Source organism: Macrobrachium rosenbergii, chromosome 55 (assembly GCF_040412425.1).
Source record: "Macrobrachium rosenbergii isolate ZJJX-2024 chromosome 55, ASM4041242v1, whole genome shotgun sequence".
NCBI classification, from domain to species: Eukaryota; Metazoa; Arthropoda; class Malacostraca; order Decapoda; family Palaemonidae; genus Macrobrachium; species Macrobrachium rosenbergii.
In genome coordinates this window covers 15,575,048-15,599,418 of record NC_089795.1, presented here as the reverse complement: position 1 = coordinate 15,599,418, position 24,371 = coordinate 15,575,048, and the positions used below count along the sequence as shown (strand labels likewise).

General features: G+C 37.6%; 1 protein-coding gene across 36 annotated transcripts in view; it reads left to right on the top strand.

Moving 5' to 3' along the window:
- Zir (Zizimin-related) overlaps positions 1-24,371 on the top strand; it is a 582,703-nt gene that overhangs the window by 224,220 nt on the left and 334,112 nt on the right. For all 36 annotated transcript variants that reach the window (XR_010852045.1, XR_010852043.1, XR_010852042.1 and 33 more), the window contains 2 exons: positions 8,234-8,409; positions 8,747-8,841. Coding sequence is in view for 14 of the 36 variants with exons in the window: in XM_067098450.1 (XP_066954551.1) it covers positions 8,234-8,409; positions 8,747-8,841 (271 nt within the window). In the remaining 22 variants the exon portion in view is untranslated. The remainder of the gene's footprint in view (positions 1-8,233; positions 8,410-8,746; positions 8,842-24,371) is intronic.

Genomic DNA, 24,371 nt, shown 5'->3' with positions numbered 1-24,371 from the left:
AATGACTCAAGTCCTGTAGCACTTCACTATTTACTGTAGATTCACTTAAGGAAACCCAGTCAACATTAATTTTGCTTATGTTTCATTCATTGGAGAATACTATACTGTAGTGATGCAAAACCTTCCATAATATTGGTCTGTGGAAGCTGTCATGGCTCTAAGTAATTTGTCAGATTCTACCATCGGTCTGTTGAGAACAAGTCCACTGGATATTTTCATCACAGCCAATGTAAGTGCAATGCTTCTATATTTACCACATTGTCACATCATCTGTCTTTTGTCCCTCTGCCATGACTTCTAATCTCTCTCTCAACTTGTTAGGATTTACTTGTGGGAGACGTTGCTGCTCCTGTATGGTCGCATTTTATTGCTCTCAGTTCAGTCATTTGGTCTATGCTAGTTTTTATGGTTTTTGATATGTGTTCTCTTGCACACTTAATATTTTTTTGTGTAAACATAAGTAGGATATTAGGTGATGTTGGATAAAAAAAGACAAAAGAATTTATTTTGCATTTTTTATCATAAAGATTGTATGCAGGAAGCAGGAGAGGGGAAAACTTATTCTTTTGTATGCCATTCCATGAAACAAATAGCCAGTAGAGCAGTGAATGGTTTCACTTCATTTACATTTGTATCATACCATTTTAGTGCCTGTGATTTTCTAGGCACACTTTCTATATGTTCATCTAAAAACTGGTTGGCAAATATGTTCGTTTCTGTTAAAATGTGATCCATGACCTCATGAAAAACTTCACAAAAAACTCCACAGGGTTTTCTTTATCCTGAACAATAAATTTTACACTTTGGATGAACAAAAAGTAAAGGGACTCCTTTCCTTTTTGGTCACTGCCTAGACTTTTGGCAATGTGTTATTCGAATCTAAATTATGATTGTTCATACACGAAACAAACCATCAGACTTAACATCAGGATAAACTTCTAGCGCCAGCTGGAATCTGGTAAAATCAATAAAATTGTATACGTAAGGGACTAGTGGCATCTGTCCTTAGTCACGAGTCAGGTGGGACCAACCATACCCAAGCAGTACTCCTTGACTCCATCAGTTACTCTTTTACCGCCTTTGAGAGAGGACGTGTTGTTCTTTCCTCTCTAAAGCTGGTTTGGTTTGCCCGTTTTTGGTTTCTTTCTTTTTTTCAACGTGGATTTCTGCTGTTTGTGGACGTGTACTTGGATATAATGGATCTCTTAACCCTCTTGCGAGAGTATCTCCTGGATCTAGTAAGAAGCAAAGGAAATGTCCTGGTGTTGGTGGCTTTCCTTGTTCTCGCTTCCTTACTTCAGTGTAGTAGATGCAGAGAGAACATATGTAATGCAACTAATCCTTGTTCTGTATGTTTGATTGGTCAGTGGAGCAATGGAAGAGGTTTTATGGGAAGGGTCAGTACAAGAGGAAGTAGACGACTCCATCTTGGATTGATGGAGATTTGTCTTAGAGAAGCCTGTTCCAGTTGTTTCACCTCCTGTAATAGAAATTTCCCATGCCCCTTCCTGTTCGTCCATAGATTTATCAGGGGATGTATTTGGAGTGGTTAATTATGCCTCTTCTTTCCTTTTGGGGAGCGGGGCATCTCCTACTTTGTCTCATTTCCCAGCTCCGGATGCTCAGAGGATGGCGGGCATGTGGTCCATGCTAGGCCTATCAGGAGTACCAACCTTGGATGGCCTGTTGTCTCACTACATGGCTTCCCGTTACCCTCCAGTCCCTCAATCTTTGGGTGTCCCTTCTTCCCTGGGCCTCCATTATATGGAGTCGAGTATCACAACATCCTCTGGAACACGTATGGTACCAATTTCGCATCATTTTGCGGCTGCTTTGGTATTGCCTGCAGTGGTACCAACAGACTCTTCATGCATTTCACGTGTGTAGTGACGTCATAGCCAGGTCCATCAGTGATGTCACCTTCTAACATGGCAACTGTGGTGATATCAAATTCTACCCTTTCCTTGCCAATAACAACAACTACGTCTTCGGGGATGACGTCAAATTCTACATTGACGGATTCATTAGCGAGAATGGAGAAATTAAAAGTGTAAAAGGAGAAGTTTAATAAGGTATGCAGGAAGAGACATTAGTCACCGTCATCATCTTCTGCTGACTCATCATCGGGGTCATCAGTCTCGGCCGTTCTACTTGTGCATGTTCCAGTTAAGTGTTGGAGGATCAGGGACTTAGTGGCTGCTCGTCGTGCCAAGAAAAGTACAATTTCTTCCTCTTCAAGCCGGGACTGCCACATCCCTGTGTGTGTATGCAAAATCAAGATTCAGTTATGGGCTCTGTCTCGGAGGTTGCTGGTCATGGTTTTTCCACGGTTGCGCAGCCTAGGAAGCCTATGGACGTAGCGCGAGTGTCTTCGAATAACATTCGAAGGTTGCCCTTGGTAGCTCAAAGGACGAATAATATTCGTGATGAAGTCCCTGTCTCCCCTTTTCAGCCATTTAAAATTAGGAGGAAAGATGACAATGCTCCAGTCAAGAGATCTAGGTTACTGGAAGTGGTGGAATCATGTTTGGATGACAACGGATGTTCGTCTTCTAGACTGTTGGACAGTGAAGTTGTTGTTTGGCTGTTGGTCAGACGTTCAAGGTCCAGATCTCCCAGGAAAGTGCCTAGTCTCTCCTGATACGTGTCATCTGAGAACTATGGATAGATACAGATGTAATTTGTCACAATATCGGTTGGACACAAGGGAACGGGAACATTCAGGTTGACGGTCGAGGAGCAGAGAAAGGATTCAACAGTCATCACCCCTCGGACGTCAACGTGATGCAGCCAGGCCAAGAAGGAGATGGACATGCGTCATGTGATAGGGGTGCTTCGGCTTTGAGAGTGAGTATTCATGATATTCCAGTACCTTCCTCTTCTGGTGACAACATGGTTAATGAAGCGGAAGACACGGGAAAATCAGGAGTTTCTTTCCTCATATGCAGAGGTTATAGATCTGATTTGTCAGCTTAATAATCTGTTGAAGAGGACTGAAACTCCTTCAGTGATCGCTCCTACTGGAATTGAATCACTTTTAGGACCTAAAAACGATATTAAGATGTCCTTTGAATTGCTGTGCTCTAGTCATGTGGAGTCAGTCCTGCGCCATGTAAACTCACGGATTTCAGGGCGGGATAACTCTTCACTGTCGAATAGATCGTTCAAGTTGCTCTCTGCTCCTCTATCTCGACATAGGAGATATTACAGTACAGTATATGACTTGTTATTCCGCTGTTGGATAGACAGATCAGCCTAGACGTGTTCGTTTGTTTGAGACCGGGTCTGATGGTGGATCAAGTCAGAATGGAATCTCCTTCCCTTACGTGTCAGGAAGCCGCTGCATTGGAGTTGATGGCCTCTTTTATCTTCCAGATGGCATCTTGGTTAGATTTATGGTCAACAGCTGTGACTAAGATTGCCTCCTCGGATTCAGCAAGGATTCAGTAGATGAGACAGCTTTTAACAGATTGCTTCAATCTGGTTCTAAAGCTATTTCATATTTAACTAATCTGAAGTACAAACATATGGGCTAATATTTTAATGAGAAGGGATGCAGCCCTAGACAAGATAAGCTGCTCAGTGGATGTGGACTCTTTCATGTCGCTCTTGAATGGGGATATTTTGGAGTCCCAGTTGTTGCTACCCAAGGAGAAGTTAGAGGCTGCTATCGATAGACGTCTTGTTCAGCAAGCTGTTAGTAAGTCTAATGTGAGTTGGTCTAATGTTGCAAGGCAGACTCAACATGCTCGGCAAAAGAAGTTGGTAAGGTCTACTCCTGCCCCTAAACTTACTCAACATGCTCCATCAATGAAGAAACCATCCCAACATCGGGCCTTTCAGAGTCAACCTGCAAGAGGAAGGGGAAATAGGGGAAGAGGCAGGAGTATGAGACGATAGAGTGGGTGCCTCTCCAGATCCCAATCCATCACTCATCACAGAAATTTCTTCGGTTCAGTCTTGCAAAGCAGGTATTTCAATTCAAGGTGTTTTGTTTTGGCCTGACAGCATCTCCTCAAGTGTTCACAAGAGTGTTCATGCTGGTGTCGACATGGGCTCATACCCAAGGGATCAGGCTGATAAGATACCTGGACGATTGGCTGGTCCTGGCAAAAGCCTGGGACAACTTACTTCAGTACAGAGGTTGGCTGCCTCAATTTTGTCACATCCTAGGCATTGTGATAGATTGGGAGAAATTGAATCTGGTCCCAAGTCAAAGGATTTTGTTTCTGCGTATGATTATAGAAGCAGCACAGGCGAGAGTTTTTCCATCTGATCAGAGAATAGAGAAGTGCAAGAATGTGATTGTGTCCTTTTTGTCTGAGAGAACACAGCCAGCAAAGCAGTTGGCAAGTAGTTCTGGGACTACTAACTTCTCTAGAGAAATTAGCTCTTCACAGACGCCTACATATGTGGCCGCTACAGTGGAGACTGAAGGAGTTTTGGTCTCCAGCAACAGATCACCCTCACGTGAAAGTTCCTGTCTCCGGAGGTGAGGAAAGACCTGCTGTGGTGGTAGGACGACAACATTTTGACAATAGGAGTGTCTCTCTCTGTGCCCTCTCCAGATCTTCTGTTATTCTCAGATGCATCGCCGAAGGTTGGGGTGCTCATCTAGAGGACCTTTTAATTTTGGGAGAATGGAGTCATCAAGACAAACAACTCCACCTAAATGTGTTGGAGCTGAAGGCACCATTCTTAGCATTGCTGGAGTTTCAGGACAACACTATGGTAGTGGCATATATAAACAAGTAATGGGGGGCTAGTTCCTCGACAGCTTCATGTTATGATGTTCCAACTACATCAGTGGGCTGTAGACAATTCAGTGGAGATCAGGGTCAGATACATTCTAGGAAAAAAGAATGTGGTAGCAGACAAGTTAAGCTGTTGGGAACAGATTCTGGGAATGGAGTGGTCTCTACATCAGGAGGTGGTGGACAGGCTGTTTCTTTTGTGGGGGAGACCTGTGACAGATCTCTTCTCAACAAGGTAATACAAAAAACTGGAAGTTTATTGTTCAGTGGTGCCAGACACGGCTGCAGTGACAGAGGACGGCCTACAGCATCGGTGGGACAATTTGGATGTATTTGCTTTCCCTCCGTTTTGTCTGATTCACCAGGTCCTGAACAGAGCAATGAGGTCCCAGAATCTCAAGATGATGTTGGTAGCTCCTCTGTGGCTGAAGGCAGAATGGTTCCCAGACCTACTGTCTCTGCTGTCAGAAGTTCCGAGAGAGTTACCTCCCTGTCACAGACTACTTTATCAACCTCATGTGAAGAGGTACTATCTGTCGGTACAGTCCCTATCTCTTCACGGGCGGAGATCATCAAGTATCTCCAGTAAGCGGGAGGCTTTTCTCGAGGAACAGCATCTCAGATGTCAGGATGTATCAGGAAGTCTTCAATATCTGTGTACCAGGGAAAATGGTCTGTCTACTGTGATTGGTGTCGTAGACGGGGTTCTCCTCCACTCGGATCTTCTATTCAACAAATAGCTGATTTTCTAGTCTTGCTCAGAACAGAAAAACATCTTCCTGTGTCTGACATAAAGAGCTGTAGGGCTGCTCTAGCACTAGTTCTGCATATGAAAGACATAGATATATCTACATCTTGAGAAATATCTTTGTTGATTAAGAGCTTCGAGCAGTCATGTACCCCCAGAGACTCAGCCTCCTAGTTGGAATTTGGCTTTGGTTATAACTAGTCTTACTTGAGCCCCCTATGAATCGTTGTGACAGGCTACAGATAGAAACTTGACCCTCAAGGCGGTTTTCTTGCTGGCCCTAGCATCGGCAAGAAGGGTAGGCAACACCATGGCCTGTCTTACGACGTCAAACACACCAGAGGTTGGATGTTTTTAGCTTTTGAATTTATTCCAGAATTTGTTGCGAAGACTCAAAATCCTTCAGTCCATGATGAAAGAGACAAGAGACCTTCTTTGGGAGACTTTGTTGACAATGACCCTGACAAAATGTTATTGTGCCCTGTCAGGCGCTGCGTCCTTATCTAAAAAGACTTGACAGACTTTGTTAGCACAGGCTGGGTCAAGAAAGAAGTGTTCAAGAATACAATCTCATTTTGGCTAAGAGAAATGATCATGAATGCCTATTCACCTGCATCAGAAGCTTCAGACAGTGTCACGCGGGCAAGAGCGCACGATGTGAGAGGTCTAAGCTCCTCATTGGCATTTGAGAAGAATATGTCTGTTCATAGAATTCTGAAAGCTGGTGTGTTGCCTCGCCAAACAACTTTCACTTCCTTCTACTTGAAGGATATTGCCCACAGGTCCTTGGACACTTTTTCCTTGGGTCTGGTGGTGGATGTTAAATAGGTTGTGTAGCTCATCCTGTGCCCCTGGTGGATCAGTTTGTGTCTAGTCTAAGATTATGGTATGAAAGTGAAATGAATGAGATGACTGGTCTCTTTTTTTTTTCTTTCTTTCTTCTTCTTTATCTGTGTGTGGTAAGAAGAGGGTTCCATCCTGAGCTGGAACTGACATGATACAGGTGAGTGCACTGGCCATACTCTTAGAGTAATCGTTTATGTAAGGTTCCTTTCAATAGGAATGCATTCCTATCCTTAGCAAGGAGAGAGAGGAATGATAACAAACCTACATAAGTGGCAATGATAGTTTGTTATAAGAACTGATAGCTTCTTGTCCTCCTAATATGCAATGAACTGTGATATTGTATTGAAACCCAGGAGTATGAACCCAAGATATACATGTATCTGAGGTTCGGAAATAAATGTCATGTTTCTTAGAAATCTCTTATTCAAAAGAATGACCTGGTGTGGCAAACCTCCAGTAGGTTATTTTACTTACCTCCCACCAAGAGTAAGTCTATCCTAATGTTAAGACCGAGGGTTTGTTACGTGTATGAACAAATGACAAATTTATTAAATGGATATGCATTTTTCATAACTAACAAACCTGAGGTTTTAACATTTAAGGCTCACCTCTAACCACCCCTCTGACAGCTTAACCTGGGTTGGAAAAATAACTGATGGATTCACAGAGTACTGCTTGGGTGTGGGTGGTCCCACATGACTCGTGACTAAGGATAGATGCCACTAGTCCATTGCATGTACAATTTTATTGATTTTACCGGATTCCAGCTGGCACTAGAAGTTTATCCGAAAGTTAAGACCTCAGAATTGTTGGTTATGAAAAATACAAATTAATAAATTTGTCATTTTTTTCAGAATCAGATAAATCTTTTTCATTGTCTATGTTAGAGGCTTCTGAGCTGCTACTCTGAGTCTTGTATTCATCATCAGTCTCTACGTTGGGTTGTGATGATATCTCTTCAGGCAAAAGGTTTTTCTTTCACTTGGAAAAGCTCATTATTGTGGATAAATGGGATCAAAACAAAAGTAAATCAAATGTCATCAGTGAATGCCTGAAGCGTAGTGGGAGGTGAGAGGTAGATGTCCTCTGTCAGACAGTCTTTCCTTTACAAAAAAAAAAAGTTGCCATTTACCCCTAATTTAATTTATTGTGGTGCCAATGATGTTACAAAAAAAAAAGTTGCCATTTACCCCTAATTTAATTTATTGTGGTGCCAATGATGTTCCTACAATTTCCATATGAGTAAAGTGCATTTATGAGCTTGATCAGTGCAGCACCAATCTTGAAAGAGGGAGAACATGTTACTCCTTTGAAGGTGATGTGATGTGGGATGCAGGCGACCAAGATATGCTGTTGGTAACACTTAACAGTTTAATTGAGATGGCATAGCAGTCACCAAAGAATATTTTTTCAAGGTGTATGGTTGCAATTTTTCTCTTTATATTTATTTTGAAGTGTATAAAATATTGTGTTCAAAGCATTTTTAGTTCATAATACTTTAATAGTTATGTGTAAGAGTGCTTGTTGTTTTCCTCACTGTCTTTAAGTATAGAAGATACTGGGCTCTAGTAAGGAAGTGGTTTGTAATTTCCTACAGACTCACTGGACTTTTTTCAAAGAAAACCTTTTCTTTGCAGATTATAGATCATTGCTTTATTATGATGCAGTTTAATCCAGGTTTGTGTTGACTAAAGTGTAAAGCAAACTTGATAGGAGTAAGCAAGGAAGTTTGGATATAACCACCAATTTAGAGCTACCTGGGGTCATATATAGTTTTCCATTTGAAGTTTTTGTGGTTTTCCTTTTGAGATACTAAAGTGGCAGTGGTGTAGATTTAGCCTACAGTATTACTGTACACATATCTAAAAAATTATAATTTTTACAGGGGCTTTTAGAAGAAAAAAATGATCAACATGGACGCAATGGGACATTGTTGACATATGTAGCCTATCAATCAACTCTCCCCCACCCTGATGATGTTCCTCCAACTCCAGTAACACCCTCCCATAGCCATATGCCACAGCCTCCAAGTTCAGTTCCAACCCATCGAAAGTACTCAAGGTAATATGGTTATGCTTTAAATTCAAAGAATTAATACGGAGTGCCAGATATTTTAAAGAAAAAGTGACTCGCTGGTCTGGTGAAACTACAGCATTCTGTCATAATGTGATATGATTGTGTTTTGCCTTCATATATTTAGGTTTTTAAGATGGACATTTCATCATCTTACAATAAAGATGGTTTTATTTTTAAATTGCATTTTTTCAAGTATTTAAAACCTACCTTGCTTCTGGTAACAACTTTCAATGTTAAGCTGCAAGCTATGGAACCAAGTACAGTACTGGAATACTGTAGAAGTTGGTGCCTTTTGGCTTTGACATGCTTATTTTTATTTCAGGAGCAATAGTAACCCTGATTTAGGAATTGAAGCTGATGCTGAAGTAGGAGGAATATTCTCTCGAGGACTAGATAGAACTAACTCCATGAGAACAGGTGAGATTCATTGTCAAGATGATTTCTGTTTTCAGAATACACTCTTGCGGTTATTGGCTTCAAGAGGATTTGTCAAATTAGCTAGGTTTTATGAGAGATTATGAGCCTTTTTATAATATGTGAGGTGTGCTTATCTAGCTTTTCTGTGTCCTTTTCATTTTGATATCATCCTGATATCAAAACAAAATTGGAGCACTGGTATTGACTGTTTAGTGTGTACTTATTGGTTAGATATAAACTATTTATTTGGAAAAATGTCATTAGAAACCTTCTGGAACCTGGTTTTTCATCTATAAAGCTACCGTAGAAGTTTATTGGATTAATTCTAGCAAAGCTGTGTTTTTTTGTCTTCACATCATCAATTTGTCTTGTATTTATTTGAAAAAGAAGAGGGGTGGGGTTGGCACTGCTTTAATTCTTCATGCAGTTGAAAGTTGTGTCATGCTTTAAAAGTTGATCAGTAAACTTTTGTCAGTATTGAATGGATTATATACTGTAATTTGTCTCACAGCAAGCCCATTACTTATGGTCCCCATTTCAATTGTCACGAATGTCCTAGACAAAAATATCTGAAGGAAGGTCTATTTGGCCATGTGTGGTAAATCCATTCCTTAGGCTCAGTTTTTGAAAGATTGTCCTTATTAATTTTTTTTTTTGAAGGATCGCCTTTATTTTTCTCATTACCTTTTTTTCTCTTTTTATGTACCGTTTTATATAATCTATGTACTCATGTAATATTCAACTCCATGTAATGTTCGACCCCCATTTTAACTCCGTATATTAGGGTTTTAGAATATACCCCATGTAATGTTTGAGTTTTGATTCTGGCAATAAGCCTAGGCAACGTTTCTATGTATTTGTAATCAAAACATGATGGTAGCCTAGGCTGTGTTAGCAGTTGCTACTGTAGCCTAGTCTAAGATTATGAAATCTAAAAATTGAGATAAACTGAGAAACTAAAAGCTCGGAATATGCCTATAAAATGTATAAACAATCAGTATATACTCATTTCAAATAATTAAAATTAACTATAATAAACAAAAGGAAAAAACTTCGACCTTCTTTGTTTACAATCGTTTTGTCATAACTACCGAAAGCTTGCCAAGCAACCACTGTAACTAGCGAACAGTATAATTATCATACATTTATATTCTTTAATCTCTCTTTAACCACCAGCGAACAGTATAATAACCATTCATTTCTATCTTTAATCTCTACCCAATTCCACTATTCTTTTAAATCTACTGCCCTTTTACTGTTTCTTATATCAAAAGTTTTCAAAATATTTTTACTCAGTACCCTTCAGTACGTACAAATTCTTTGTGAATCGTAAGTGAAGAGAAATCAGGTGATGAAATGTCAGTGGCGGCTAATATTTGTTTACATTCGGGAAATGTAGGCTACACTTATTATAGTCTGGAACAGCCATAAATATAGAAACAACATAATAATAAAAGATTCTCAGATAAGTAAAACAACATTTATATTTATTGTGTTTATCATAAAAAAAATAGTTGGCTTTATTCTACTAAAAAAAAATAGTCGTCAACTTCTGTGGAAGAAAATGCTACTTTGTTGACTTCCGTTGTCGGTAAATCCAAAGCGTAGGCTTAGCCTAGTCCCAAAATCTTTCACTTCTCCAAAACTATACCTCATGTAATGTTCGACCTCAAAATTTTTGGCCATAAAGTTGGTCTTTTAAATACCGAACATTGCACAAGTATATATGGTATTTTTGTTATTCTTCCAGTTACCGGCAGTCCCCGGTTTACGAGGAGTCCGGCCTACAACGTTCCGAGGTTATGACGCTTTTCAAATATATTCATCAGAAATTATTACCCCCAGTTTACAACGCATGTTCTGGGGTTACGATGCATTGTACGCTGATCCGTCGGAAGAAATATGAATCCAAAATAGCAGAATAATAAAAATTTGGAGTTTTTTTTTTATGAAAACTCAATAAAAATGTAGTTTACATCGTTTTCAATACACCCAAAGCATTAAAACTAAGATTTTCTTTGGGTTTTTGACGATTTTCGACGATTTTTCGGTTTACAATGATTTTCGGTTTACAACGTGGCGTAAAAAGGAACCCCCATCGTAAACCGGGGACTGCATGTATTTGCATTGTACAATGATTAGTGATTAATTTTCATTAAATTCGTGTGCTTGTGGTATGCTATATCTACCAGTAACTCAGGGAATTTGTAAGTGACATGAATTAGTGATAAAGAGACTTTGTGTTGTTAATCTAGATTGTTTTGAAACACAGTACAGGTACAGTAGAACCCCGGTCCTCGACTGTACCAGAACTCGACATAATCGGATTTTGATGGAAAATTTTTTAACTTTGAAGCTCAAACAAAAAACTGGAATCTGACCTGATAAACCACATGATATTTGTAAACAAAGTGTTTAGTGTTTCAGTCAGTCGGCGCTAGTTGGCGTTGTTCCCAGGCATCATTGAAACCCCACACAACTTTGCTTCAGTGTTTTGATTTATTTCCTTAGTTTTTGTAGCTTTTTTGTACTGTATTTTGAAAAAACTTGGGTCTCAAGAAAGCCATTGCAGACAAGCAGAAGAGGAAAATGGTAAGAACCACAATTGAACTTAAAAAAAGAGATTATTGAAAAGTATGCCTCTTCCAGTTTAAGCTATCGAGATCCACTATAAGTACATTGTTGAAGCAATAAGTGATAGTGTTGCTAAGGGGGTTACGAGTTTGACAAAACAGAGGCCTCCCATAATAGATGAAATAGAAAAATTGTTGTTAGTATGGGTAAACAAAAAACAGATTGCTGGCGGTAGTGTTTTGGAGGCAGTACCGTATTTGCCATCATAGCAGACGCACCTTTGCAAATAGAAAGAAATTTTCAAGTGATTTTGTAGGAAAAAATGTATGATTCTGTACATGAAATACAATATGGTACACGATCACAAGATTAACAAAAAAAACCCCAAGATAATAAAATAATTGTACATCTGCCAAGCCTTAGAGTTTCTCTCTCTCTCTCTCTCTCTCTCTCTCTCTCTCTCTCTCTCTCTCTCTCTCTCTCTCTCTCTCTCTCTCTCTCTCTCTCTCTCTCTCTCTCTCTCTCTCTCTCTCAGGATACTGCTAATTTAAGTCCCTAACCAACAGGTATTAGTACATATGCACACACTGTGTTTGAACCAACAATTTTGCACTCAAAGTAATGAGAAGGAACTCATTCTATTCTTCATGTAATCAGTAAAACACTTATACTGTTAAAAACTACGTTGTATTTAAAACAGACCCACTTATGTCATTGACAGCTTCACATGCGTAAAACTTTCTTTCTCAGACAGAATACAACTAAAACCTAATTGGCTGGCTGTTTGCTATGGTGAGCTGTTAGCCAATGACAGCCCTCTACTTCTGTTCTATTTATAGACATTTCAATCACAAATTGTGTGTACAGCACTAAGTTTGAACATTGCCATGATAATGATTTTTTGACTACTGATGGCAAAAATTACTCAATAATTTGCTTTTATAATGATTTTTTCGTGAAAACAAGAATTTAACAATAATTTTAACTTTATTAGTGGTATGAAAAATTCCACGGTCTGTCATAATGATGTGTTATCACCTGCGAATCCTGTTCCCGGGCCATCAGATTTATGACTGCAAACTGATGACGACGTTAAGTAACAATAAAGAACGGCCCTCTCCAAGATCAATATGATGAAATGTATTTTATAGTCTTACTTATCGTTAAAATTACAAGTTGAACTACAATTATTTTGATCATGTATTTTTACATTTTACAGAGTGTTTTTGTTGAAAAAATGTGTTATTGTACATATGGTCTTGATTGTCCCACTACTTTACTATTGATGAGCTTAATTATCTCACATTCATTTAAATTTATAATTATATTATATAAATGATAATAATGTTAATGAATAAATAACTATTATGAAAAAACATGAAAGGAAAAAAATATGTTTTAATGCAGTAGTAATGTTTGATTATGCTCCTGACCCCACAGTTCCAAAATCCGAACAATTCCAAAAACCAAAACACATCTGGCCCCAAGGATTCGAATAAAGGGCTGTGGACTTTATTGTGAAATTATATTACTGTGCTGTAAAGTATTTTTGGATGATGGAGCATACTGTACAGTATCTGAAATATTTGCCAATTATTTTAATTTTATTTTCCAGTCTGCTTTTATTGAAATGTAAAAACTTGTACAGTAATTATGCTTAAAAATATGAAAAAATGAATGACAAAATAACATCATGTGTATCTGTAAAATTATACTGTACAAGACAAATAAACATACATGCATAAAAAATCAATCTTTCTCCTATCTCACACAGAGAGAGAGAGAGAGAGAGAGTGTTAATAAATCGGATCACAGTAACTTGCTGGGGATGTGACTTTACAATGGCTTGGAGGAGAGTAGTGTTGCCTGCATATGAAATTCGGATTTTAAATACTTTAACAATAACTAGAGATGAAACATCAACAGTGATGAAATACTGTACTCTCTTGTGTACTGTTAAAATATGCATGATAATCATAGTCAACTAAACTTGTAATGAAATATGGTGCAATAAGTCAGACAAAGCAAAAAATATGGCAACACTACCTTTGTCGATCTGTCGTGAAATTGCTAGATTTGTTTATTTTCGTGTTTTTTTATGTTTACATATGAAATTCAGATTTTAAATATTTTTATGGTGGTTAAATCAGTACAGTGTAAATGGATTCTGTAAATGAAATAACATGTTATAGATGATTTGCAGTGTTTTCTCATTAAAGTATACAGTATGTACAATGAGAGAGAGAGAGAGAGAGAGAGAGAGAGAGAGAGAGAGAGAGAGAGAGAGAATGACGGCACAAGAATTTGTTAATAAGTTTATTGGAGATGGGGAGGACTAACCACAAAATTACATAAACCAAGAACTTACTGTAGTAAATAATTTTTTTTATCATAAATGTATTTGTACGTAGTCATGAAACTACTAATGTCACGTAACGAACTTAGCATTCTGTTTGGAGGTATGTGTCCCGTCGTTCCAAACTACCCATGTATTTTAGATATGCTGTATATAGTAGTAATAACCTAAAATATGTACCTGTACAGTAAATATAATTTCAAAATCATCTTACAACACAGGAAAATATCAGTATACATAAAATGTACGCCCAGTGCATTACAGTTTACACAAAGTTGCGTAGGCCAAAGAAAATGTGCATGTCTGAATGATAGGGAATACTTAAGAGTAACAGTTGTAGGCTGGTACTTAATTTTGCAACATGACTTTGAAATATTAGGGTGTTCTGGGATGATAGTTTGAGATAAATTTTTGTTTGAACCGTCAAGTTTGGCAGTGAACTGTTAAGATAGACAGTTATAAGCATTTTATTGGTGTATGTAGCCTACTTAAGAGTAACAATAGTAGGAGAGACTGTAATGTAAGGTTATTTTGAGTGTTTTGGGATGATGGTTTGGGGGGTGTATTTTTTGTTTTAAATGATATTAAAATGTTTTAGTTTTGATAATTTAAGGTATATTTTTGTTTGAAATATCAAATTAAGCAGTTAAAATGTTAAAATAGGCAGTAACAAGCATTTTAATTTAAGGGGTACAAGGTATGTGGCATTTATAAGCATTTTTAAAGGATTTTTGCATTTCCGCAATAGGTTCTGGAACCTCTTCCTGTGTAAAAATTGGGGAGCACTGTACAGTACCTTAAACTATCATCCTAAAACTCTTTAATATCATTTTAATATAATTTCAATATCACTTTAATGTAATTTTATATATATTATTTCAATATGTATAATTTCTGAGTGTCATATGAGGGTTTTCTATAAGGAGGTCCCTTGGGTGCTATAAATGAGTCCCTCCTGAACCTATGAAGGGGAGGAAACCAGTTTTTTTACCAGCCAAAGCTAGTTATTATTTAATTATATTACTATTATTATTATAGCTACATTATTATTATTATTTAATCTGATTAACCTTATTAATATTGCAAAATCCTCGAGAAGACCTGCAGAAGTGGTTTTGTTTTAATTTTTATGTAATTTATGTTTTCATGCTTTTATGTGTAAAATTGGTATGAAAAATTTGCATTTTTATTTTTTGTACATAAATACTGTCTTCTTCTTTCCCTGCATCTTTTCCCACTTCTATGTGGGGACCTTCACTTTGGTCTTCCTCTTGCTCTCCCACCAGGCACCTCCATCTGCATCACTCTCCTCCCTACATATGTCTCATCCCTTCTCATCACGTGGCCATACCACTGCAGTCTTCTTTCCTGGACCTTCTTTGAAAGTTCTACGACTTTAGTAGTTCCTCTTATTCTTTCATTTTTGATCCTGTCCATTTTTGTTACTCCACACATCCACCTGAGCATTTTCATCTCTACCGCATCCAATTTCTCCTCTTGCACTCTCTTTACCGGCCATGTTTCTGCCCCATACATCAAAGCTGGTCTCACTACTGTGTTATACACTCTTCCTTTAACCTTTATGTTGATTCTGCGGTCGCACAAGACACATGACATCTTTCCCCAATTTTTCCATCCAGCCTGCACTCTGTTTGTTATTTCTACATCCAAATTTCCATCATCAGCCACTGTTGAACCAAGATACCTAAATTTTTCTACTTGGTTCAACCTTGTCCCTTCCATACTAATCTTGGAGTCTTAATCTTCATTAAAACTTAGGTATTCAGTCTTCTTCCTACTGATCTTGAACCTTCTGTCTTCCAGTACCTTCCTCTATTGCTCTAGATCTGACTCCACTACCCCTCTGTTGGTACTGCATAACACAATGTCATCAGCAAACATGCACCAGGGGGATTGATCTCTTATTCCTTGAGATAGCACATCCATTATCAGGTCAAAAAGATATTGACTTAAAGCAGACCCCTGATGTGAACCAACTCTTACTGGTATCCATTCAGTTAACCAAATATTGCTAACCTACGTTTTTGCTCCTTCATACATATCTTGGACCAACCTCACATACTTCTCTGGTGTTCCCTTTACTCGCATACACCTCCAAACCTCTTGGCATGGGACTCTATCATATGCCTTTTCCAAATCTATAAATACTATGTGCAGTCCTTTCTGCTTTTCCCAGTGTTTTTCCATCATCTGTCGGAGGGCAAACACTGCATCTGTTGTTCCTCTTCCTGGCATGAAACCTAACTGTTCTTCACCTACAGATGTTTCTTCTCTAATTCTTTGATTCATTATTCTTTCCCAGATTTTCATGGTTTGAGACATTAGTTTTATTCCCCTGTAGTTTGCACAGTCCAGGATGTCACACTTCTCTTTATAGATGGGCACAATAAAGATTTCTCTCCTTTCTTTTGGTATCTTTTCCTGACTGCATATTTTCTTTGCTAGGTCCCACAGTATGTCTATTCCTTCTTCTCCCAGGCTCTTCCATACCTCTGCAGGAATTCCATCTGGTCCTATTGCTTTATCCTTTTTCATCTTCTTTAGTGCCTTCTTTACTTCCTTCCTGCTAATATTATGTATCATACCAAGGTTCTGGAATCCATCTTCAAAGAATTTTCTAGGATTTTCTTCATTTAACAGGTGTTCATAATATTCTTTCCACCTCTTCTTTATCTTATCCTCTTTGCATAAAAACTACTCCATTACCATCCTTAACCTGTTTTATATGGGTGTAGTCTTTGGTGTTCTTGTCCCTCGACTGTGCAATTCTGTGAATTTTTCTCTCCCCATCAGGTGTTTCCAGCTCTTCGTACATGTCATCTAATGCTCTTGCCTTTTCATGTGCAACTGTCCTTTTTACTTATTTCTTATATCTTTGGTACCTGTCCTTATCCTCTTGCTGTCCATACTTTTCCCAGATCTTTTTTGCATCTTTTTTGGCTTTCACCACCTCTTTCACTTCATCATTCCACCACCAGGTTTCCTTATCGTCAGGAGATTTCTTTCCAGATGTCTTTCCCAACACCTCTCCACCCACTCTCTTTACCACCATACTGTTGTGATTTCACCATTCTTGCACTCCCTCTACCAGTCTAACTTCCCTCAATACTCTCTCCTTAAATTCCTGCCTCACTTCCTCCTCGTGTCAGCTTCCGCCACTTGATTATTGATGGGACATGTGCAGGCCTACCTTTTACTGTGTTCTTATTTCCAAGTCCATTACCACCACCCTGTGCTGTGCTGCCACACACTCTCCATTTAAAGTCTTACAGTTTCTCACCTCTCTCAGATGTGATCTTCTGCACATGTACTGTGATGTACTGGTTTTCTTTCTTTTCAAACCAGGTGTTGACAATAGCCAAATCAAATGACACTGCGCAGTCCACAACTCTCTCTCCCTCATCATTTCTTTCTCCAAATCCCCAGCCACCGTGCACCCTCTCAATACCCTTTCTGGTCCTTCCTACATGTCCATTCATGTCACCACCAATAATTAATCTCTCTTCTGCTGGTATTTCACTCAACTGTCAGTCCATTTCCTCCCAAAATGCCACTTTCTCAACTTCATCACATCCTGCTTGAGGGGCATAAGCACTCAGGATTTTGACTATTTCTGCCTTCCTTATTTGTGCCACTGTATAGCAATTTATGTCCACATCCCAGCTCTCTTGCTTTATTTCCCCTCCATCTAGTCTCCTGCACACAAAAAATGCTTATCCTTCTCCTTCTCCATCAGATCTGCTATCTCTCTTCCCTTTCCAGTCATTGTTCCCATGTTCAAAGTTCCAACTCTCAGAGTTACCACCATCTTCTTCTAACTCCTCTTCTCATTTTTTGGACTCACTTCTTTAACCAAGGGTACCCACTACCCGATACCCCTTGCCCATTTATCACAGAGGGCAGGTGAGGCCCCTGCGCGTTGCTTACGGGGGAGGCCCTAGCACTGTTTGAATTCTGATGAAAGTAAACTGTCATATTTGCTTTTGGCTGGATTTTATGGCTGGAAGCCCTTCCAGATGCGTACTCTCCTCATTTATCTGGGCTTGGGACTGGCACTGAGTTGGACTGGCTTGCCCTCCCAGTGGCTCGGTTTTTGTACATAAATACTTTATGATACTAAAATCACAATACAGCTGTCGATGTAAACATTTCTCTCTGTCTCCTGGTACTTTAATATTTGCATTGATGAATAAGTTGTATGTTTGTTCACTCTCTCTCTCTCTCTCTCTCTCTCTCTCTCTCTCTCTCTCTCTCTCTCTCTCTCTCTCTCTCTCTCATTGAGATGTGAGAGAGATTTTTAATGCATCTGTAACATATATGTTTATTTGTTTTGTATACTGTAGTTTTGTAGATAAATGTGACATTACAGTACTTTGTTATTAATTTTTTCATATTTCCCATGCTATAATTACAATATTTATGCATTTCTATAATAAATTATGTAAAATTTTAAAAGAATACATATCGATTCCCAGTCTTCTCCGCAACTTCAGGGCGAGGGGGTTGTAACCTAACTGTCAGTTAACTTGACTGTTGACTATGAAGGGTAGAAAATGTTGGCCCGGATGTGTTAGTTATTTTGATGACCTTGTCGTTTATAATGATTAGACAACCATTTGCAGAGAATGCGAGTACTATTCCAGGCAATGAAGAAAGCTGGATTAGTCATTAATTTGAAGTGTTTTCTCCAAGGCTAAAGTAAATTATCTCGGTCATGAGGTTGGTCTGGGTAAGGCAGCCCCAAAGGAGGCTAACATACAAAGTATTTTGTCTTTTTCTGTTCCAGGTTCCAGGATAGATATTAGAAGAATTTTGTATCTGGTAGGTTTTTACAGTAAATTTGTTAAAAATGTTTCTGATATTTCTATTCCCCATCACAGAGCTGTTGAAAAAGGGAGTGGTCTTCAAGTCAATTGGCTTGAGAGTTGCCCAAGATCTTTTGAAGAGTTTTAAGCTATTTTAATAATTTATCCTCTGTTGCACTCTCCAGACTTTTCTAAAAGTTTCCAGCTCTCAGTAGATGCCAGTGATGTCGGAATGGGAGCAGGTTTAACTCAGGAGGGTTCTGAGGGTCATTCTGTCATTCTCATCCTGTAGCTTTCTTTTCAAGGAAGTTAAATGCAGCTAGAAGGAAGTACTTTAGCATTAATAAAATCCTTAAAGCATTTTGAATTGTATTTGACAACTTCCTCTGATCCCGTTGTTGTCTGGACAGCACATAACCCTCTTACACTCATAGGCAGGTTCAAAATTAAAAATCAAAGGATTGAGATTGGATTTACTTTTACAGGAGTGTAATTTGGACATCAGGCATATGAAGGGTAAAGATAATATTGTTTCAGCTGCTTTATCCGGAGCTTAAGGTTAATCTACACTTGACTTTGTTACATTGTATGTTTCCCATTTGAGGGTGTTATCTGATATGATTAAACTGTTAAGGTTGATTGGTAAGACTTAGTTTGTAAGTGATTTCTATCTTAGCTTTTTAGAGTTCAAGGATAAGGTGAAGGTAGATATTAAGGTTAAGCACTTATTTACTTTTCAGGGGTATGTTTTTTGTTTGTTTTATCTGGTTTCTTGTTTTTGCTTTATTTTTCTCTATTTTTGTTTGCTTAAATAAAATCATGTAATTTTCCTTCTGTTAAAATGAATATATAAACTAGTTGTTAAAAGTGAATGCTTTAAAATTTTTGAAGTGATAAAATTTCCTTTAAGAGAAGTGTCAGAAACCCCAGTGAGTTTTGCTATTTAATGTAAAAAATTGAATTTTGAAATTCTTTAAATGTCCAGTCAAGTTAAGATACTGGTTTTAGACTTCTTGTCACGATACCATCCCATGAAAGGTTCTTTGTTTTTATTCTATGTTGAGTAAGACAAGACCGTGGCCATTGCCAGGAGGATTATTAGGTCCTCGCAATGGAGTAGGTGGGTCTGAGTTCTGTGTTCTGGAGACTGGGATAATCCAGTTTTGGGTTGTGGCTTCCTCATTCGGCAGTCAACACCCCTCAGTAGGTTCCTTCACGTGGTGAGGGTAGGGGCCCTGGCTTTTCTTCTTCGTTCTTACGAAGAATAGGCCAGGCCCTGACGAATCACCTACAAACCTTTCGATTTAAATGGCGTGGATATTTTCACTTTCGTACAAATTTCTTGGACCTGGTAAATAGGAAAAGGTATCATAGCTGGGATTGGGTTTATATCCGAAGCTGAATAGTGAGAACCGTGGCAGGACCATCAACTGCGATAATGTTAGACCTGAAGTTTTCAGAGCGGAACTATTCTGAGGACTGGACCACGGATTCCAGGGAGGTCTAGTTCTGGGAATAGGACTCGGCATTCATCCGGTTGCCCATAATGTGATTGGGGTGGGGATGATTGTATTCTAGTAATGCTTTCAGTATCAAGCGGGTTGGCTTACACTTGAGCACTCTAGTCATGTTGTGCCATCCCCTTTGGTGTAGGGTAGGGATGCGGACATTTGGGAGTCGGTTCTCACTTGTGCCATTGGCGGAAGAATAAACCCCATGAAAGGCTGATGATATCTTTTTAAGGTTGTCAAGTTTATTTACCTTTTTTTTTATTTTTTTCTCAATTTTGCCCGTCTTAATGCAAAGTTGTGTTAACGATTCAAGTACCCCCTGGACCTTGATGGTAGCGATTGAAGCTGATTAGCGACTGCAGGAACCTCCTCTGACCTCTCTCTGGAAAAATCAGAAAAAAACATGAACAATAATTACACTGGAGCCCTATGCTCCAATGGCTCAGCCAAAAAAAGCCAAGTATCTTGACCCAACATTGACCGCTGACTCCTCTTTGGGAGTGGAAGTTGGTCAAATTCCCTAACATTAAACGGAGAAAAAATATCACCATTGAAATTAGCTTCTTATTGAATCGACATTCAACTACTGAAATGTCCATTCAGACAAGTAAAGAACAGATGTAGTTGATAGAAACCACTACAAGAAATCCAATCGGAAAATTGCTTAAATATAAAAATATTTGATAATGTTAAAGTACATATTAAACATGACAATTTGAACAGTGTCAAGTACCATGTTACTCCCTGATAATGATAGACCAATAGAAAAGAATATATTGCTAGATTCCTTAAAAAAAAGGTACAACAATATGCAGAAATATGTAATGTACAAATAACAGTAAACATATTTTAAGGTATGTCAAATATAGAATCCAAGAGACATTTTATTTAGAAGATATTCTTTTAAAAGATATACTGTCAGAAAATGACAAATTTTCACTTTTTAATATTTTAAAATTCCTTAGAATTTAATCATTTATATGATAAAATATAAGGTTTATAGAAGCAATTTATAATATATTCCTAATTAACTTAAATATAAGATTCATGGAATAATTTATAATATGTTTCCTAATTAGCAATTAATTCTTGAATTAACATAAGTCACTAGTTATAATTAAATTCTTAGAGAGTTTAAATAGCTTGTCTAATCCTTCGGGCCAGCCCTAGGAGAGTTGATATTAACTCAGTGGTCTGGTTAAACTAACGTTAAAAAAAAAAAAAAAAATACAAGACTGCGAAATTTACAACATAGCTAGTAGACGGAGTAATGAAAAAATACTAAGAATAGCAAGGATAAAATTTGAAGGCCATGAATTACCCTTAAAAATAAAAATCTTAGGCCAAAGCAGAGAACTGAGACCGTATCTCCCTAAACCACTACAGTGCCAAAACTGTAGTATGTATGGACATACAAGAAAAAATTGCCATAATACATCTGTATGCGCATACTGTGGATCTGACAAACATGCCACACACTGGAAGTGTGGTGAGGCAAATGCGTGAACTGTGGACAAATCACCATACAGATCTAAGGAATGTATATATTATATACAATACTGAATTAAGAATTACTTCAGAAGGACAGGAATGCCTATAAAAGAGGCCAAATTAGAATTAAAGGTTAGAGGAATGCATGATCCCGCTAAGAAACGAACTTTTCTGCAGCAATAAGATCCAAACAAAAACAAAGGTGAAATAAATAAAGAATAACAAAACCCTGGTATAGATCAGTCTCAAGAAAAATAACCACCTTTGCAAGAAAGAAACCAATATAACCCAAAGGACCAAGAAATGTATACAAATCTTTGCTCAAATTCATTTGAGATTTTAAGAGAAATAGAATCACTAGAAGACAATACAAGCACACCATAGAAATATTAAAGAATAGTTCTGATGAATTAGAAACTAAATAAAAAAAGAGACCTTTAGAGAGAACTCCACCCAAGACCAACAAAAAACCAACTATTATTAGAGATACATCCATTAAAATAAAGGCAGGAGACCCCAAGAAAGAACATAAACCAAATAATAAGAAAATACCTTTGTCTCCTAAAGTAATAATAAAACCAATAGAAACAGATACCCAGAACATCAAAGAAATAGTAGAGGAACAAACTATTGACAAAAATGATTATGTGATGGGAAAAGATTACCATCACCAACAATAGGTACAGCAGAGTAAATGAAAAAAACGACACGAAAACACACATGTGGATGTAATAGATGCTTCATTGAACACAATGCAACAAAAATGAAAGCATAACAAAAGACAGTTTAACAAACACTATACGAAATTTTATAAATTACAGAAATAAAGAAACTACTAGTTTGGACACTCACGAAAAGGGCTGTATGTGCATTGGACACATAATGCTTATAAAAGAAAAACAAATAAATATTGTAAATAGGATTTTAGAAAAATGCAGATTGATGATCACAAAGAAAATAACACTTGAACACACTAACGTTATACTTTCAATAATTATATCATACAATGGAACAATAAATGGTCTACAGACCAGATTACACATTTAGAGAAATACAATACTAAAGGAATATGAGCCAATGATAATATGTTTACAACATGTCAACAAAACAATACCAACAATAGGTAAATATACCTTAGTATCTACATCTAGAGAAGAAGAAGGAAATTTAGGTACTGCTATATATGTACATAACAAAGTATGTTATGACACTAGTACCATAAATTTTACTGACTTGCAAATATCAAGTATTAAAATACGAATAAAAAATGATAATTACATAATTTATAACTTATATAACCAACCTAGCATAAAAGTTACGATATTGATAAACTTAAAGGTGCCAACAATACCACATTCAAATTGCTGTGCAAAGAGGAGGGTATCCCCAAAGGCAGTGTTTTGAGCTGCATCTTATTTGCCTGGCAATGATGACATTACTATGAACCTGCCTGAGGGTGTACAAAATAGTTGTATGTGGATGATTTTGTAATTTATTATTCAAGTTATTCTTTGAGACATGCTCAAGGAATACTTAATCATAACAACAAAAAATATAACCACTTGGACCAATTCCGTAGGCTTCAAGTTGTCGATAGAAATAAAACAAATGGCATTGTCTTCTACAAAGACAAGATGGTTGAAACAACAAACCATTAAGTTATATCTTTATAATGAAAGATAAACATATTAATAGTGTTAAATATTTGGGTATAATTTTTGGCCAACATTTAAATTGGAAAGATCATGTCAAATATATCAAAGCCAAGGATCTAAAGCCCTTACTTTATTAAAGAAAATCTCACACACAAATGGGGTGCAGGACGGGAACACAATGTTAATGTTATACAATGCAACAGTACTATCAATTATAAATTATAGCTGTCCAGTTTATTCAACTGCCTCCAGAAACAACTACAAAATCTCTAGATGCTTTACATCACGAGGAGTACGTATATGTACAAGAGAGCCTTCCGCTCATCTCCAACTGTATCTCTGTCTGAGGCAGGCCAGCTGCCTCTAAAATATTACAGAGATCTAATTACTATAAGAAGAGGCTTATACAAGCAGGCACATCTCCTGCATCAAATAATTCTCAATCAAAATACAAATAATAACCCAAATCAAAAACTCATTTACTAAAAAACTAATCATCTATTGAATTTACATAACATGATACCCAAATTTACCCAAGAAATAAATCCGGTCACACCATGGACACTAAAAAGGGGTAAAACTATACATCTTTATCATGTATCTCAAGAAATATGTCCAACACAGAAATATTACTATCAGCATGCCATGGAACACATTAGACAGAAGGGTAATCCCTTCATAATCTACACAGATGGATCCAAAAATGAAGCTGGAGTGGGCTCATCAGCCTATTCAAGTGATGAAACTATCCAAATGGGCCTTCGTCTAATATCATCAGTATTTACAGCAAGTGTAGCCATACAATTGGCTCTCAAGATTATAACAAAAGAATTCCTTCAGCACTCATATTGAGCGACTCAAGAAGTGCAATTGAAGCAATAGGATCATTTAAATCAAATAATCACCTTGTCAAAACTATACAACGGGAAATACATCGATTAATTACAAGCCTTCAAATTCAAATTTATTTGGATCAGCCATGTAGGCATTGAGAGTAATGAAAGCAGATAAAGCTGCAAAAATTGGCTTGTACAATCCCCAACTACTATAGAAAACTTGCCCATATCCAGACTGGCTAGCATCAGTTAAACCCTTAATTTATAGGGATTGGCGAAAA